Consider the following 19071-nt stretch of genomic DNA (forward strand, 5'->3'; position numbering starts at 1 on the left):
ACAGTTGGAAAATTGTGAAATCATCTTTCTATGATTAAATCTTTATCTTTATGTTTGTAAGATATTCAAATAAATCTGTAAAACCATATAATTCTGTGGAGAAATACGATTGAACCAACAATGTTTTAGGTAACTGCTGTGCTCAGAGTATTAAATTAGGAATAAGAAGAGACTGTTAAAAGAGAGATTAGAAATTGCAGTCTTCGTTATTTAAATGAAATAAATATGATTTTAGAAGCCCGTGAAACAGTATTACAAGGAGATATTAAATGACTGTGAAAACTGTATATGAAATTTTGAGGCAGATAAGCTGTCAGTGATGAGTTTAACTTATTTGAATAAGTTTCCTGTAGGAAAAAGTTTCGATGTCATTTTGAAGTAAGGAAAAATATGAATTGGCCCAGAGAGTGGTAAAAGCAAGCACAAAGACTCATGTATGCCTTATACAGGAATATCAGGCATGCCTGTCTGACTTTCACAAATATTTGGCTATTAGCAGAAAATGCAGTTGACCTTCTGACTTTACCTTGAGTTTATAATAAGAGGCTACTTAGCATAATAAAGAGACAGGCATGCATCAATATCCTTTTTCCATTCATTCACTAGAGCTGTCACTTGAGCAGCTTACTTTTCTAAGCTCTGATTATGAATAAAAGTTCCAATCTCGTGCTACTATTCTGAGGCTTAGATGTGTTAATCTATGTACAATGCTTGGCACATAACAGGCTCTATACAAATATGAGTCCTCTTCCCTTTGTAGGTCACCTGTGACACTGCCATGTTATCAGGAAAAGTTTTAGGCTTCAGGGTCTTCATTTTAGGATCAAAGACAGCATCAGTTTAAATGTTGAATGTATGATGAAACAATACTTTGTTCCAGGTGCTCTGCAGTTGCCTTTCAGCATGTTTTCCCTGAATGTTGAGGTGGTTTAAAGAAGGATGAGAAATGATTTAAGCGTGTGCTAAATAGATAAGGCCACAGAAATCTTTGAGAAACAGGCAAAACAGGGGAGAAGTATTGGACTAAGGGCAAATTTACCAGGAAGGTAATGAGCTTAAGCCTTGGAGACTCTGCACAGCCCCTTCTTAGGCCTTATACCTAATTTGTACTCGTAATTTACATTCATTTCCTTAAAGAGGACCCTTCACATCTCAAATTGGGTAAACTTTAGGCCCTACAAAACCTGGATCCACTCTGACTAGACTGTCTTGTAAAAGAAAAAAAAAACTAAATATGATTTAAAAAGGATGAGGTCACCACAGCAGGAAAAGTAAGTTTTGCTTCTGTTGACCAAATGGTGATTTGTTAGTAACTCCTGAGCACAGATGCTCGTATGCCCTTGACTAGAAGCTGCTGTTGTTGTTGAGTTCTGTCGAGTCGGTTCTGACTCATAGCGACCCCACGTTTACCCTTTGCCTGCCTAGGGAGTCACTTCTCTCCAGCCAGCATCAGCCTAAGAATGACCTACACGAAGAAGTAGGGAGAAAGGGGACCCCCCAGCAATCAAGGGGGTTGCAGTTATATTATCTGTACATTTGATTCCTCACATTTTTTTTTTAAAGAAGAGAGTAGATGGGAACCAACATATTAAGCTGAGGTAAGGGTGAGGGGGGTGTAACTTGAATGTACTAAGTCCCTGCTCTATAATGAAAAGGGACGACTGTTTGTAGGTGATCCTGCATATAGCCAAATCATTTTGTGTTGAAATAATTTTTCAGTTCTTTTTAATAATTATTCATCTTACAAAAGAAAATATACACATACTGGAGTGAAAGATGTCTCTAGTTTATGTACTGTGTCCGTGGGGATTCTGAGTCTAGGATCCAATTATATCTCAAGGAATAATATCCTGATTATAACATGGCCTTAGCGTTTGTGACAGTGACCCCTCCATTGGGTATATGGTGGACTATCTAAGAATAAAATCCTTATTGCACTATAGGTGAAGCTGTATTTACATGTAACTTGACTGCAATAATAGAGGAAGGTGCTTCGTTGCATAGATGGCATTGTACCACCTTTGAAACGTATTTACAAGTCATATGAGTTGGAAACCAAAATGGTATTTCAACATACTTAAGTATGCTGTTGTTCTCTTCTGCAAAGAGAGATTTTTTTACTTGATATTTATTGACAAAAAGTTTTACATAATCCCTTTTTTCAAGGAATGTTCTTTATCTCTTGTTTTTCAAGTCACCTCCTACTTGCCGATCACAACATAATAAAAATTCACTTTCACAGCATTTTGAACTGCTTCCTAACCACTGAGTTGGATGTGTGTCTGTAAAGATAAGTGAGTTTTCTTTGGAATTTGCTCGTTTATGTATTGGTCAAAATAAGCCAATAGCTTGAGTACCTAAAACGTTTTTCAGCTTTGAACACGCGGAAGTATTTTGCACAAATACAGTCTTAGAAAATGTGGTTATAAGCAAATTGACAGCCTCAGGAATCCTCAGTAAGGATTTTACTTTGATGAAACCTGTTAAATGTTACTCCACAAAATTTGCCTGATTTTACTTTTTAAACCTTTTATAACCTTTCCTTCTCTTTCCCTCTTTCACTGCTATAGATCCACATCCAGAGAACCGAAGGATGTGACCATATGACTTGTTCACAGTGCAACACTAATTTTTGTTACCGATGTGGGGAGAGATACCGCCAGCTCCGTTTCTTTGGAGACCACACATCAAACCTCAGTATATTTGGATGCAAATACCGCTACCTCCCAGAGAGACCTCATTTAAGGAGATTAATTCGAGGGTCGGTCTGTGGTGAGTATCTAACATGCCTTATAAGAGTCTCCCCTGGGAAATAAGTAGTTATAATAACCAAAAAAGACCCTTTGCCGTCGTCGAGTCAATTTTGACTCATGGCGACCGAGTCAATTTTGACTCATGGCGACCCTATAGGACAGAGTAGAACTGCCCCGCAGAGTTTCCAAGGAGCACCTGGTGGATTCAGACTGCCGACCTTCACCACGCCACCAGGGTTTCCAAACAGTGATAACAGAACTTAGAAATGTAATAGCCATGGTAATTCTGAGCACTTGCAGTGTGCCAGGTAAGGTCTTTACCTAAAGACAAGAGGATGATAAATTCTCTCCCTTTGAGATCAAAATGAAAAACGTTGATTTATTAGAACACTACTTATATGAGCAAGCAGATTTTGGTTCTCTGAAAAACAAATTATTAATTTCACTGTAAAAATCTGAAGTCATTGGTCTTTTAAACTTTTCAAGCCCTATTGTATGTAACCCACTTGACGAGAGGGACAATGTCACATTTGTTTTTGTATGAACAGTACCCGGCATAGTGTCTTATACATGTCCTCCGCTCATGGAGGACACTCAGTACAATACAGCATGGGATATGGTCTAGAAAGGCAACATGATTCAGAGTCCCTGTAACCAAGTTTCATTGTATGTACACAATTGATAGGTCATTGTATATATTTTTTGTACTACATTAATATTTAACAGTTAATGGAATGAGTCTCTAATGTCATCATTGCATAGAAACGTGAGTTTAAATATCCAAGTATAAATTGTATTTGTGGATTGACTCTCCCCTCCGCAGTCTTCCTTAACAACACATAGCATCACCACCCTCCCACCCTACACACAAACACAAATATACAAACATATTTTCTTTCCTACTTTCAATGCCATTTTGTATTTCGTTGTGACAAGATATTTCTATCCAGTCTATAAGTAATCTTTGATTAGACCAGTCATTTCTCGTTTTCTTTTTTGTTTCTTTCCTTTTTGTTTGTCTGTTTAGTCATCTTTGAATAAATTTGTCCAATAATGTTATGGATGCCTTCTCTTCAGGCCCTCTCACTGGTTATCTAGGTGCCACTGGTGTCCTCCTCTAGTATCATAAAGTAGAGTTGGGTTATTTAGCAGTCCATAGAATGTACAGAAACTGACAGCCCCATGGATCTAGTCAACAGGGAAACCTTATCTCTATACAGTCTTGTCTTTTTCCTTTTATTTGAAAGTTTTATGGTCAGTTTTCTATAAATGGTTTTCTTTTTGACCTGTTTCTACTCCATTGTGTATATGCACGTGCATACATACCACCCGGTCAGGATGAACCTGACAAAGTAGTGAGCAGCTGGCTTTAATATGAGCTGTCCCTCCCACACATAGTTTCCACCTCCAGCACAACTGTCCCTAACTGCTGTTGGACTGTAGCTCCATGTGGAGTAGTCCACTTTTCCTGTCCTCACAAAAGGTAGGAAAGCACAAAATTACTTAATCCCTGCCATATAAGAGAGAAGATGGATTATAGCAAACCCCTCCTGCTCATAGCCTTTGTATGTGTTGCAACCCAGTTTACTCCCTCAGCCTTGGACTAAAGCCTCCAGATGTCCTTGGACAGAGGTGGAGAAAAGGTCGGCATCTCTCTCATAGCTGGAGGATGGGAAACATGGTCTTCATCCCATGTGGCCGTGTGCCCAGCTACAGATCAGCGATTCTGCTAGAGAATACAGCACAACATAGATTGGGGGACGATTAGTAGCCTCTGACACAGGGGCATCTCCCCCATACAGAGTAGGCAGATTATACATTGAATGGTATTGGGAATAAAAGTGGCTAAGGAAAAATTTTAAATTGAAAACATTAAATCAAACCATATAATATTGAAGAATATGAATATATAGATATATCTGATTTCTAGATGGCAAATAATTTATATGCACAAAAGCCATGGATCTCTTCCTTCCCGCCCGCCCCCCTCCCCCCCCCCCCCCCCCCAAAAACTACCCAACTTAAAAGACAAAGAAGCCTGGAACCAAAACTGAAAAAATAACAAATAGTCAATAAACATATCTAAAAATTTCAGTGCTGTTGGTAGTCAAAGAACTGTAAACTAAAATGAAATTATTTGGGACTATTGCTTATCAAAATAATTTTGTCAAGCTTATACTCAGTGCTAGAGTTTTATACTCTGCTAAATGATTTGGAAATTTTGGACAATACTTTTGGAAAGGCGTGTAATGATAATGTGATGGACATTTTAAAAACATGATAAATTGATGTGCTGACCATGGTTTGTGTGTTTAAGTATAATTTAAAATAGCAAAAATAAAACAAGGAAAGTAAGTATATAAATATTTAAGTAATATATGATATATGCATATGATAGAATGCTATTTAAGATATTTAAAGTGATATTTTAAAATAATTATTACTGACCTAGGAATAAGGGAAACGTTGCTTAGTCCTCAAGACCGTTTCAAAAGTAGCCTTAAACATGTTTTGAGTATTGACGTCCCAAAGGGAGAAAGCACACATCTGGTTCTCTGAGTTCCATGATGTTTGAAAAAAAAAGTCAGCGATGTTAGCTTACAGGCATGCCTCATTGCTATTTTGAAAATATATTGATAATTATTGGAAAAGGAAATATGAATGAGCAGACTGAACTATGTGTGTGGAAGAAAAACAGATTCTTTCAAAATATTCTATCAAAATACATTCTAAACTCTTAAGCGTAGCTTTAAGAGGATACCAATGTAGTTGTTCAGTGAGATTTAGAGTTATTTAATTGGATTCTGTCATTGGTGAAAACATAAGTTTAAACCCATGGTTAGACATTGTGTTAACTGAGTGATCTTTTGAATTAAATATTAAAAACTATGTTTTATATACTTCTGGTCATCTGTTTCCAAAGACCATTTGTTAAGAATAAAAAAAAAAAACCCACTGCCATCGAGTCGATTCCGACTCATAGCGACCCTATAGAACAGAGTAGAACTGTCCCATAGAGTTTCCAAGGAGCACCTGGCAGATTTGAACTGCCAGCCCTTTGGTTAGCAGCCATAGCACTTAACCACTATGCCACCAGGGTTTCCTATTAAGAATAGAAAAGTTAATATTGTTCTGACAGACTTCCAACACGTGGTTGCACTATATTTCTTTCCTTCTTTCTTCTTTTGAATGTAGTAGGTTATCCCAAATCACTGTCTTTACGTAATTTGTAGATTGATGTTCTGGTTGGTTCTTAAGCAGATACGTGAGCATTTCAGTTACGCAGCTATACTGCTATGTTACGTGTCTTAAGATCAAGGTCATTATCGATGACAAGATACTGAGTACTAGTCTGTTTTTTGTGCTCGTGCTTTTCAAAGTCAGTGGGATCTGATTATGGGCTCTGTGCTATGTTTACTTATGACTAGAGTTTATTATCACCACTGCTAAATTATTTATTTGGGAAAAAATGCAGACTGATGCCACTTGGCACCCTCGTCAACATTTAGCCTTCTTAGATTTTAAGTGCTTCCTTTTAAAATTCGTTTAAATGTCACTTTAATAACTTTGAACGTTATGTATATTAATTAATAGTGTTTTCTCTAACAATTGGATTGCCCCATTTGTAGTTCAGTCTATTAGGTATTCATGCTGTCAGCTTACCTTTGACTCAGGAAGTAAATAAGTCATTTTTTCAGATGTAGGCTTTGGTAGAAGTTCCCTGTAGCACCTATTAGCTATTCATTTGGGGAGCTAAATTAGGCTTTTCGCCTACCAACTCAGAATGTGTTACTTCCTTTTTTTATTTAATTTTATTGTGTTTTAGATGAAGATATATGGTGCAAATTAATTCTTCATTGAAAAAGTTATACACAAATTGTTTTGTGACATTGGTTGCAATCCCCACAATGTGTCAGTGCTCTCCCCCTTTCCCTTTCCACCCTGGGTGCTCCGTGTCCATTTGTGCAGTTTTCCAAAGTGTGTTTCTTTCTTAACTTTTTGGCATCTTGAAAACTGAAAATGGAAGAGATCTAAGAGAAAAGCATATAGAGAAATGGTCCTGGTAGAATTTTCTTGGTGATAAAGGATAAATTATTTATGACAATGTTGGACTCACATGCCCTGGACTTCAGGGAAGTCCCACACCTGATACATTTCCTTAGCAAAATATAGCCCTAGTTACAATCAGACTTCTTAAAAAATAACATACACTGTGGTATTTAAAAAGTACTGCTAAAATTGTTGAATAAATTACTTATAAGACTCTTTAAATGGTTTTGCCTTTTGTTTTCCAGCTGGAAAATTATTTGTTGCACCTGTAATCCTGGTTTTGGGATTAGCACTAGGGGCCATAGCAGTTGTAATCGGTAAGAAACACTTAACATATCTGACATTAGAATTCTCTGAGTGCCGTAGAGAATAGGACCATAAATCTAACAATGTGTTCAGTTTTTAAGTGGATGTGATTTCTGTTCCATGTTTGCTTTCAAAGAATGGGCCTTGGCCTATTAGGAGAAAGATTGCATTTTAAATAGACAGCATATGATTTACAAATTCAGAGAAGCATGCTTCATATAGAATGTATTTGTATAGCACTTTTTCAGTCTACAGATATGTGATTTATAACTCTTATAAAGTGTTACTAACCACCCTTGTAGTACCAAGGTTAATACAACTAGTATTAGTGAAAGAGTCCAGTGGCCTAGAACCCAAATTTTCCAACTTCAAGTTCAGATTGGAGCATCAAAGAAAAGAGACTGTGGTGGACTCTTAGGTATTTGTTCTGGTCTGGTAAAAAAGATACCTTTAATGTATATAGAACATATTTCAGTGAGCACTGAAAATAGAAAATGTATCAATGATTTGTATAGTTTTATTTGCCCAGGTATAGTAAAATATGTATTTTAAAAGCAGTGGTTCTTGCACTCTAGCGTGCCTTAGAATCACCTGGAGGTTGGTTAAAATAGATTGCTGGGTTCCACTCCCAGCGTTTCTGATTCGGTAAGTCTGGGGCAGGGCCCCTGGACTTGTATTTCTAAAACATTCCCAAGTAATGCTGATACTACTAGTCTTGGGGCCACACTTTGAGAACAATTGCTTTAGAAAATTTTAAATTAAACGCTACCGACAAAGGCTTCTTTGATGATTGCTCTGTGTAGTAGATGGGTTTTTTGTTTTGTTTTTGCTAAATAAAAAGATTTTTCATGTGTAAACTTCTATTTTGCAAATAATGCATGTGCGAAACAGATAGAATTAAAAAGTAACTGACATTTAAGTTCTTGCAGTGAGTCAGGACTTGATGAGGTAAATATTTTCTGCATTTTATAATTGAGGATATTAAGGCTTACTGGAACCTCCTAAGTGGGAGAACTGGGAACCGAACCTGACATTTGGCGCCACAGCCCATGTTCTTAACTGATAGGCCTTACTGCCTGAAGCTGCAGTGTACATCATAGTGTGCAGATGATACAACTATGGGTGATAAAGAAGACTTAGACCTCGGGTTTGATATTGTGATAGAAGGCAGTATTCCATATTCAAACTGGTATCACTGAGGTTATTAAAAGTGGAGGAGGGGAGAGCTAAAGGGAAATAATGAAGAAAATCTTGTAGAAGTAAACAAAATTTATAACATAGGTGTCTTTCCCCTCTCTATTTTCATGTATTGCTAAATGATATTATTTATCAATAGTTTGCAGATAACTCAAAATGAGGAATTTAAAATATATAAGCCTAAATACTTCTCCTCCTAATTAGTTTTAATTAATTTTTTTTTTTTTTTAACCCGTAGGTTTATTTGTATTTCCTATCTATTGCCTTTGTAAAAAACAGAGAAAACGATCGCGGACAGGTATGCACTGGTAAAATGCAGATGATTTCATCTGAACTATGCTGGTCCGGGTAGGAGCTATGCAGAATGGTATACCCATGTGTGAGCCACATCTTGAAAATCACTGAGAGGAATCTTCTGCCATCTTGTCTTCTCATGGTTCTCTGCAGGCCACAATGCCTCTAGCTACGGTGCACTCCCAACATAATGTCCTGTCTCTTTCCCTATACAAATTGCTGCTTATAAAAAAATGGTCACTTTCATAGACTATAAGCATCTGTATCATAACTTTGACCTTCTTCATGGCTCTTTGAAGAAAATATTTTAATTAAGAACCAACTTTCCTCAGAATTGTTCTGAGTACACCTCTACTGAGCATTGCTTGGACTGTCTTTGAGCCCTGAACCTCCCTCCATGCCATCTTGTGACACTTGGTGTGAATAGCTGAAGTCTCATCTGTACCAATAAGCAAGGCCACTTTTCCGAAGATGAAGGTTCACTATATGCACCTGTTTTCATCTGTGGCCCATGCAGTATAATTCATTCATCCTTCAGATGGCATAATTGCTTAAAAATCTCAATGCCCAAAAGGGAACTAATGAGACTAAATTAATGAGAAGAATCATGAGTTGCTGAAATACAGCATATATGTATAGGGGTGTGAATGTGTGTATGTATAAATACCTATGTTAAAACTAGGCCAATAACTTTGTACTTCTTTAGTTCCATGCCTCTGCACTATTTTTCACATTTTAATAGAGCTCTTTAAAGATGATGGTTCCTTTGTGGGCATAGTTTGGTAATGTACCGAATTAAAGTCAATGTACACAACAGGCTGTTTCGATGTTGGCACTTTCTATTTCTTGTTCTCTCTTTTTGTCACACACACACACACACACACACATGTGCAGTGTCACCCAAGGGTTATCAAAGTTTGTATCCTGGCAAAACTGATAGGCTGCTTTTAGGAAGTTCTCAAGACCTGAGCATTTGATCTTTTCGGATTTCTTATATGTGGGCATGCATGCTTCACTTTACAGATAAATTCTTCTGGTGGAGTTAGTTAATCCAAAGAACAAGTTTGGTATAAGGAGAATTGCTTAACCCTTCAAACAAATCCCTATTCTGCTAAAATTTTTATCAGGTTAGCAATTACAGGTAATTCTGCTTTAGGTCAAGGTTTCACACTATTTAATACCTACCCTCTTCTCTTTCCTTCTCTTTCTCTCCCTTTTTTATTTGTCCTGGAGTTTTTCATAAAAAGAAATACAACTTTCGAAGGACTTTTTTATGTATTCTGCTCAAATGCGTATAATAATCTGTTGGTATCTTCTGTGAGGAGGTAATCTGAAAACAAAAGTTTTTGTGTTCGTGGGTATATCTAAAATGTAAACCACTTTTGGAGAAGGAAACAAAAAAATGAAGGAAGTGTTTTTGAGAAGTTTTTCAAAGCTGGGAAGTCTTTAAAAACAAGAAAAAGGTCAAGTATTTGAACTGATATTTGTTTTTATCACAAAAGTTCATCAGCAGAAAAGAAGAAAACACCCATAAAAAGCTTAAAATACCCAATTGTCTCCAAATCCTTAAACTTAGCTATCTGCCGTAGATGTAGCATTTATTTGTCAGCACCCTTGCCTGACTTGAAATAGGTTATGTGATAAAACATGCATTAACGTGGATAGTTTGTCTTTGTTGGGCTCCAGAGTATAAGAACATTTGTCATTTATGATTGACCTAAAAAGTCTGTAATAAGGACATTTACTTGCATAGATAACAAGCCAGCACACTTCCATTTTTCTGAATAATAATTTGAATAGTTATCTATAGCTTTTGAACTAGTTGTCTATTCCAGTTAAAGAAGGGTGTGCCATTTATGGTTCTGGAATAGTGTATTTTTAAAATATAGCATAATATAAGACAATGTGATGCTCTGGTTTCACAAATTCATCTTTGCATTCCTCTATCCATCCATCCATCTGTCCATCCATTGATTGAACAAATATTTATTGAGCAGCTCCTCTAGGTACTCTAGTATAAAGACTGAAAGAATGAGACTTTCTGGCCTAAATCCATGTATTTCTATCATAAAGTACTTAATTTTTATAAATATGTCTTTCCTGGATTTAGGCCTTAGTTTGGTGATATGTGAATATAGTCAATTCTAAATTGAGTGAGTATGTATATGTATGTTATACATATGTATGTACAGAAAATATTTCCATAGCTGCATATGAATATATATGCCACAGACATATATACCAACTGATTGAATACTTATGCTCTCTTGTCTAGATAATCTATTTTCTTAGGTTATTGTAACTGTTGTCTTTGGCCTACTCAGGGATTTTTATTCCTTTCTTTTTAAGTAATTTATCTTTTGGAGGTATTTTTATATTATTTAGAAAACTTCCCAATATTTTTATTACAAAGCAGTGTCATCAAACAGTGAAGGCTAGTCTATCAGTGCTTGAGGTAGTGTGCATTGTGGTCTACAGGTGTTTCATTTTTCTATTGCATAGATTTTTTTAAATTAATGTATTTTTCTTTTTACAAGTTGATATGTATCTGGTCTTTCCCTGCTGATGGGTTAAAATTATTTGTGAGTTTTTTTTACTAAACTTTATCAAAATCATGAAAATAAAACAGAATATTTATATGTTAGTGCCAACATTGAAGGTAAAATTATTGTAGTAACGTTTAGAGTAAATTCTAAAAACTACTTTAGGTAGGAAAAGATGCATGCACATAAAATAAATGTCTTTCTAGCAAAGGCTTGTCATTTTGTATATGTTTTTATTCTAAATTTAGTACTGACTTCTTTAAAAACACCAAACCATAAAATTATAAAATACATATTCTTCTGCTTATCCCACCCCTTATTTGCTAGGGGTAACCACTGTTCATGGTTTGGTGTGTGTCCTTCCAGACGCTGTCTACAAATATACAAATATGTGTGTGTATGTGTAAGTGTCAGAGTGTGTATTACTTTTATACAGATAGAATAATAATATTCTTACTGTTCTGTGACTTATTTTTCATTTTTCGTATACCAGTGGACACCTTTCCATAAGAGTGTAAATAGAATTACCTCATCTTTTTGAAAATTACTGCATATTCCTTTGTAGGGTTGTATCTTAATTTATTTAATTAGTCCCCTATTGAATGGACAATGAGATTTTTTTCACTTCTCTATGACCAACAAAGTTTCAGCAAAGATCCTTTTATGTATGCATATTTTTGTGCCCTTGTGCGAACATTTCCATAGAGTTTTAAATTTGGTTTTTATACGATTTTGTAACAAAATTTTTAATGCATTTTCAGTGAATGAGATCACAGAAATAATGGAATTGAGATCATTCTCTTGGAGAAAAAAAGATTATGCATAATTTTTAAAGAAGAGCCTCTTTTGCAGGATAATTTTCCCCCTGCTTGACTAGCCAAAAAAATTCCTTGCCAAAAATTATAAAATAAAGTTAATCTGTTTCCAATAAAAATAAAATGTTATGTCTATAATGATGTGAGAAATATGCATTGATTTTTGGATTGCTTAGTTTTAAAACTTGGGGGATTTAAATGAAACAGTCAAGCCAAATAGATGATGTTTGTCACATTTTTAAAACTATCCATGTTCATGCATGTTGCTCCGCAAAGGAACTTAATTATGCCAGTGACCAAAGTGGGAAGCAATATGTTGGCAATAACAAATACCCATAATTATCCAGAGAAAAATAAATCAGACTGTGGGTAAGGCTTGGTGGTTTGTTGGAGTATTTATAAGTGTGGAATAATGGGAAACATTTATTTTACAGTGAATTCCAACAGTTTCCTAGAAATATGCCTGTGAGGTACTAAGAGGAGAGGGGACATACCCTTTGGTACAAGCAACATCCTGTTGTCACCACAGGTTGATTTCCTGGTAGATGCTATTGTATCCTACTAGACTAGACAGGAAAACAATCAAAGATGATTAAATACCAGTCAGGTTACAACATGCTGTCTTCATTTGTACTTTCTCTGCTTTGTTATCAGGATTCAGTACCTGTCAAGAAATTCTCAATCCTTTGCCACCCACCATCTCTTGAGCCCCAGGGTCTCAAATGAGCCTTTATCTTCCAATCCCGCCATCAAAATATATATCCTCTGTTCCAGTAGGCCAAAAATACCTACAGCTTTTTAAACCCTGTGGGACAGTTCTACTCTGTCCTTTAGTGTCGCAATGAGTCGCAATCAGCTTGACGGCAAGGGGTTTGGTTTTGGTTTTTTGGTAGTCCAGTAGGCCAAAAATACCCACAAAGCACTATAATCTTTTTCGGTCCCTGTGACCCTCCCCGGCCTCATTTTTCTCCACTCTGCTACTCTAGCTCCTCCTCACTAAAAGAGAGGACGAGAGACAAGAGGAGGTGAAAACCTCACTCTGGCATGGAAAGTGTCAGCATTCCTTCCTGACCATTGTCACATTAGAATACATCAGTCTGGCTTCTCCCTTGTTAAACAAACACAGTTGTTTCTACATTAAACTTTTCATGCTGCCTATTAACATTTATAAATGTAAAAAGTTAGTGGCCTAAATCACATTAATTGATATACTCTATTAAGTTCAAAAATAAGAAAATTCACACCAATTTTAGATTTTGCTTTCACAATAAAACCTGCAAAAGCAGGAACCTGTGTAAGGCAGAAACCTGTCAGAAAAGGAAAAGTCAACTACTTTTCACTAATAAAGAGTGATAGAAAAGTAGTAAGACTGCACCTTGTCAAAGGTGGAAAGCTCACAAGACCCAGAAAAACAAGGCAGTCAAGTTCCAGCTCTCACAGTTTTCACTGTATGAGCCAGCCGCATACATGCCTTAATGTGAATCCTCACATTGGATTGTGTGCTTATATTTTCCTATTTGTGGCTAAAATCTATCCCAGCTATTTAAGGTAAATTTTCCCATGGTCATCTTTATTTTTTTGTGTGTTAATAGCTATTATAGCCTTAAAATTGAATAATGCACTTTAAAATATTTGTGCCATTTAAGTAATTTATTGGCAAAGTTAAGGCAACTGACATGTATATTTCAATGGAGAAAAAACAATAACAGTGTTAGCAAATATGTGTCACCTCTTTAAATATGGGGGAATCAGAGACTGAATATTTCAAATCAGCAAAACATACCTAAAAAATATATCGCAGAGTTTCTGAAATTACAGTAATCTTGGAGATTGGTATCAGGGGCTCAAATATAGCAAATACAATTTCATTAATGTTATATAATTTAATAACCTAGTTTGGATATTTGTTTAAAATATTGTTAATTTCTCCTGAAAGTTTTAACTGCATTTCACAAAACCTGCGAAAGTTTTCCTGACCAGAAACATGGTAAATCAAAACTGCCACCAATAGCCAGTATGAACATATTTTGTTTGCTCAAGTCATTATAATTTAATTATGATATTTCTCTCCTATAGAAAATAATTTCCAAGAATCACATCTTTAGTATAAATATCCACAGTTATTACTTTGATAAACCTGAAATAATTTGATAGAAGCATTAAAGTATGGTCTGAACAAAATCACAGAGTTACAAAATTTGGGGAGTATTCTAGATTGTGAAAAGTTTCCTTTCGTATGAAAATCAATAATACAGACCTTGAAGGGAGAAATGAAGTGGAACCCCTTTGCGACTACCGTTTTGAGGATAGAACTAATAGTCATTTCATAGCCAAGTACCTTGTGGAGCATCTGTTGTACATCAGTGTCATGAGGCTGGAACTTCACTTGATTTCATCCAAATCTAAGTAACAGAGTCACAATAAAGTGAGACTTCTGTAATTGTCTATTTGGAAGGTTAGCTGAAGCCTTAATATAGCATATACCTTATAGATCCTCATACATATTGCCAATTTTAGAAACATAGGATGTGTATTACAAACTACTCCTTTTTTTAGCTGAAGAAGTGAGAATACCAACATGGATTTAAAAGGCAATAAATTATTTTTTAAAAATATGCAAAATATTGCTGCTGCCTTTTTTTTGGCACTTCCCTTTTTCTTCTAAAAGACGTTTTATTACGTGTGTTTAACTCTGCATCGCTTAGATTTTGCAGATTTATTAGCATAGAAAATGCTTTTTCGGTTCTATGCCACTTTTTTGTCACTCTTCTCCATCATTAATCTTTAAATGACTTCCCTGCCTTGTGAACTGATTTCTACATTCTTCGACATTAATCTGTGGTTTCTCTCAGATTTCCTGGTTTTCTTACTTTTTGCCTTCCCAGGCCCCTTTCTATCTTGGTCAAGCATGGAATAAATTCTGTCCCTTTGACTCTAAAGATATGAAATTCAAACACTGAAAGGACGCCATAATTTAGCTCTGGGAATGAGCATAATTTACCTTGGCTTATTTTACCTATAAATTGGAAGACATCAGGAGTACCGGAAGCACTTCTCCCTGTCCTTGATAGGTGTTGGAGAACCCTGCCTAGCCCTCTGATGAGAAGTAAATTGAAGGAATTTGAAGATGTAAATTGGATCAGGGGGCCTAATAATTCTCTAAAACTAAGTTTCAGAAATTGCTTCATGGTATCATAAAGTCAATATTATGTTTACTCATTAGCTGGACAGAAAGAACATATGGGCATTCATCCAACTGACCTAAAGTCATTCATGATTCATCCAGACTGGCCAAATAATATGGTTTATAGCCTTTGTTTCAGCAAAAAGTCCTACAGCTTGGAAGTCCAATTGGGGCTGGATTTATGTCACGTAGAGTTTGTATATAAAATTCAACCGTATATTCATACTCTTGGAACATTTTTAAACTTTTTTGATAATCTATAGTAGATCACATCGAATGTAACTGATATTCCAGACCTCGAGAAGCCATTTTTCATTTGCAAATGTTCAACTTGTTCATGGACATGATTTAGATGTAAACCACACTCAAACTAGTAAAGAAAAGATATATTTAGGATAGTTTTAGTGTATGACACAGAAAAGGTCAAAGGAAAATCTAACTTGGTTGTTCAAGGGCCCCAGAAATTGCTGAAATATCAAGTTCTCCCCTGTAGCTTTCAAGCTGTGCTGTCGGTCATTGGTTTTCTGCAAATTTGTGAGGTATCTGCGTCATAACCCAGCTGAGGAAATATTCTCAATAATCCAGCCAAATCCTAAAAGTGAATTTTTTTTTAACATATTACTCCCTTTTTGTCCAAATGTAGTTTTATTGTTTCTTTTAAGTAAATACCACCTAAATCTTTGATACAAATATCTGAATTTCTTTTTCAGCCTATAGAAAAGCAGCATTCTTTATAAAGACAAATATTATAAAGACAATGTTCCTTTATAAAGACAATTTTGTATGTAAGTATCATTACTTTTATCAGTTGACTACAAACCCTTTTTCTTACCAACTTCAAAAACACAATTTTTTTAAAGTTCCATGTGGCAGCCCCTCAATAGCTTACTTTTGATATTTGATCATTTTCATCATAATGGGTATTGAAATGACATTTAATAAAGTAGAGCAGCCTTGTATTTCATATGAAACCTAGAATGGTGAAAGGTTTTTAGATTACCATGTACCTTGCCAAGGACAATATGTTACAGATTTTTAATGTGAAAATTAATTGACAATCTTGTTGCTCATAGAAGCAATTATTAGTATGTAATAGTAAATTCTGAGACCACAGAAAATAACTCTCTGTAAAAAGAACAGTAAAAACAGCTGCAGTGAAATGCTATTAAATCCTCTTAACATATTCTTGAGAAACCACAACAGTTAGTTGCTTATATTTTAAGCAAAATTAATTATAAGACACTTCTATACAATAAATACATTTTTACATCTATGTATACCTACTGCTAAACTGGGCAGTTAAATTATTCACATTCTCTTTTTTGCACAAAGAATATAAAATGTTAAAAAGAAAAACTCTTGGCTGTTTTTTTTTTTTATGTTTAATCTATGATTACTGTATGTCCAGAAATTACAATTCCAAGGAATAATTGTCATCTCCTATTTGAATTATCAGAGTATATCACATTTCAATTACATTCTCATGAAAAATAGCAAATGAAGAGCAATTTCTTAATTGTAAAATGAATGTTTTTCACCAGTAGTTGGTACCAGGTCTTGTTCATTGTGTCATTATATTGCATAATTTTAGTTTCCTGTAAAATGTGTAGCCATTTTTCAAATATGTCATAATATTTGTCATGTTTAAAATGAGCCTGGTTGAAAAGACTTTATTTCCTTTGCTTTTTCAATGATACTTGGAAATATTTATGCAATTTTATTGAACTTTTTCTACATTAGTAATGTTCTTAACTTTGGTATCCATAAAGCTATATAGAGGAAACTATTATGAATACATTTTGAGAAAGAGGCAGGTAGAAATACAGTTAAAAAATGCCAATATTAATGTTCTTATGTAGAATGCCTTGAAAATAAGTAGGAAAGGAAAAAAACAAATTCTGAGATGAAAATATTGGAAAATAAGAAATATTTAAGACCTTAATTTCTTAGATTGTCAAAAGTAATCAGCTTTTTATTCCCAACTCATAATTTCATGCTGTTGTTTCAGTGAATCGTGATTTTTGGCATAGTATTTAGGTTCCTGCATCATTTTGTGTTTAAACATTACAAAAAGAATGGAAGGAATTACTGAATAAAATCCAGAGAAACTAGGTTCATTCCCCTTTCCCAATAGCACTCATGTGTAGTCCCCTTAGTCTTCCGTACACTGCCTTGTGTGATGAGAGTATTTAACGTTTATATATGTTATTAGTGCCTTATTTTTTTCACTTGACTTTATTTCTTCTCTAAAGAGCCATGTAATTTTTGTGAGTGTTTTTTGGTCCCTCTATTTAAATGCTAAGGAAACGGTGTATCTTTAGGCATGTGTATAGACTGCATTCGCTTCCTTAATCCACTGTATTATCTCTAGAACATCAGCTTAACCAATGTTTCTTTTCTTAAATTCACTTTTCATTTTAAGTTAACATTAAAAAAAAAAAAAGATACTAAACACCAGAAATTGAAGCCATTTTCATCAAAATTTATTTCAAAACTGCAAAAAAGATGCTGATTATTAAAGTTTAAAGCAGCAGTTGAAATGGTTGTCAGTCTTTATAGCTCCAATTAAGACAAAATTACAAAGAAGCACTGAAAATAAAAGCAACTATATGGTACTTCAGGAATTTGACCAATTCCCTGCAACTGGTCTTTGGCAATATTTTATTTGTAATATACTTCCGTATAGATGCTAGAGTGGTGTTTGCTATTTACATGTTGTTACTCATTCACAGTGGGCTTTATCAGCATCAGGCCGTTTTGTACAATTTATTATTTTGCTCTTCTTGGTCAGTGCCTTTTGTTTCAGCTTTATACAAAATACTGGTTTTGTTGTATTCTTTATGTACCATAGTATATAATTCAACTTTTCCTGATGAATGTATGATAAATAATTAAAACAAACCATGTGCTTAGAAAAAAAATATACAGGCTGCATATGCAAATATGTATAAATATTCGACAAAAAAAAAAAAAAAAAGGAAAAGAATCCTGGCAACAGATATGTCCTGCTGGACAGGACCTGGAAATTAACCAATTTTTTTTAAGCAGTGAACTTTAAAAATCTATTACCTCAGAATTTTCAGTGGATGTGTGTCAGTGTACTGCTTCTTAGAAAATGCAGTCTCACTTGCTGCTGGCAGTAAAAGCAACCCAAATGTTATCACACAATTTTAGGGACATGCCTTTCAACAGGTGGATACCTTGTGGTATTTTGGAGTCCAATTTTGGACTTTTGATACTGTCCCTATGGCCTTTTTTTTGTGGTTGGGCTTTTTAAATTGTTTTTGGTTGATTGTTTTGGAATGGAAGAATAGTATTAATTATGAAATAAGATCTCACTTGGATAAAAACTATAATGGGAATCAAACTATTTTGATTGTCACTGTATGAACCATTGTATGGATTTCTGTGGTGTGCTGTTTACTCACATGGTGTATTCAATACATCATGCAGTGTCATCTAGCAATGCCTAATAAAAGTTTTAAAAAGAGAAGGCTGTTGTCTTTTTTCCAGTAGCTTTGGGATAGCAGGAATGAAAAGAAATTCGCGTCACAGGTGTGCTTCTAGGAAGGTGGAACGTGATGGGTTGCTGTGACATGTTTTGGAAGGAGAACAGAATAGGGATGATCAATCCGAATATTTTGCAAGGGCATGATAGAGACTCTGGGCAAGTACTGTGGAAGTGGAAGGTTGAATTACGGTGGTGATTGTTGTCTCGACAAAGCAGACTGGATTTGGGTGGGGGAAAGTAGAGACCACTAAAAAGAAATAGAACCATCTTCTTGTCACACAGAGAGTGGTTTACTCTTACACTCCAAGAGTAGGATGGCACAGATGATGTTGGTGTAGGACTTTTTAATAAATTTGAATTGGTGTGAAAGCCTCAATGATTTCCATTTAGTTAATTTTTTTTTTTGTACTTCAGATGT

At 35.1% G+C, this 19071-nt stretch overlaps 1 protein-coding gene across 2 annotated transcripts in view; it reads left to right on the top strand.

Annotated features, from left to right (window-relative positions):
- RNF217 (ring finger protein 217) overlaps positions 1-18629 on the top strand; it is a 151607-nt gene extending 132978 nt beyond the window's left edge. The window contains exons 4-6 of one of the 2 annotated variants that reach the window (XM_049900298.1): positions 2571-2772; positions 7049-7120; positions 8545-18629. In XM_049900298.1, the coding sequence (XP_049756255.1) occupies positions 2571-2772; positions 7049-7120; positions 8545-8618 (348 nt within the window). In that variant the 3' untranslated portion in view covers positions 8619-18629. Of the gene's footprint in view, positions 1-2570; positions 2773-7048; positions 7121-8544 lie in introns of those variants that run through there. The other variant, XM_049900307.1, reaches the window with a different exon arrangement.
- Positions 18630-19071: the final 442 nt, after the last annotated feature.

This window comes from Elephas maximus, chromosome 1, assembly GCF_024166365.1.
Source record: "Elephas maximus indicus isolate mEleMax1 chromosome 1, mEleMax1 primary haplotype, whole genome shotgun sequence".
NCBI lineage: Eukaryota > Metazoa > Chordata > Mammalia > Proboscidea > Elephantidae > Elephas > Elephas maximus.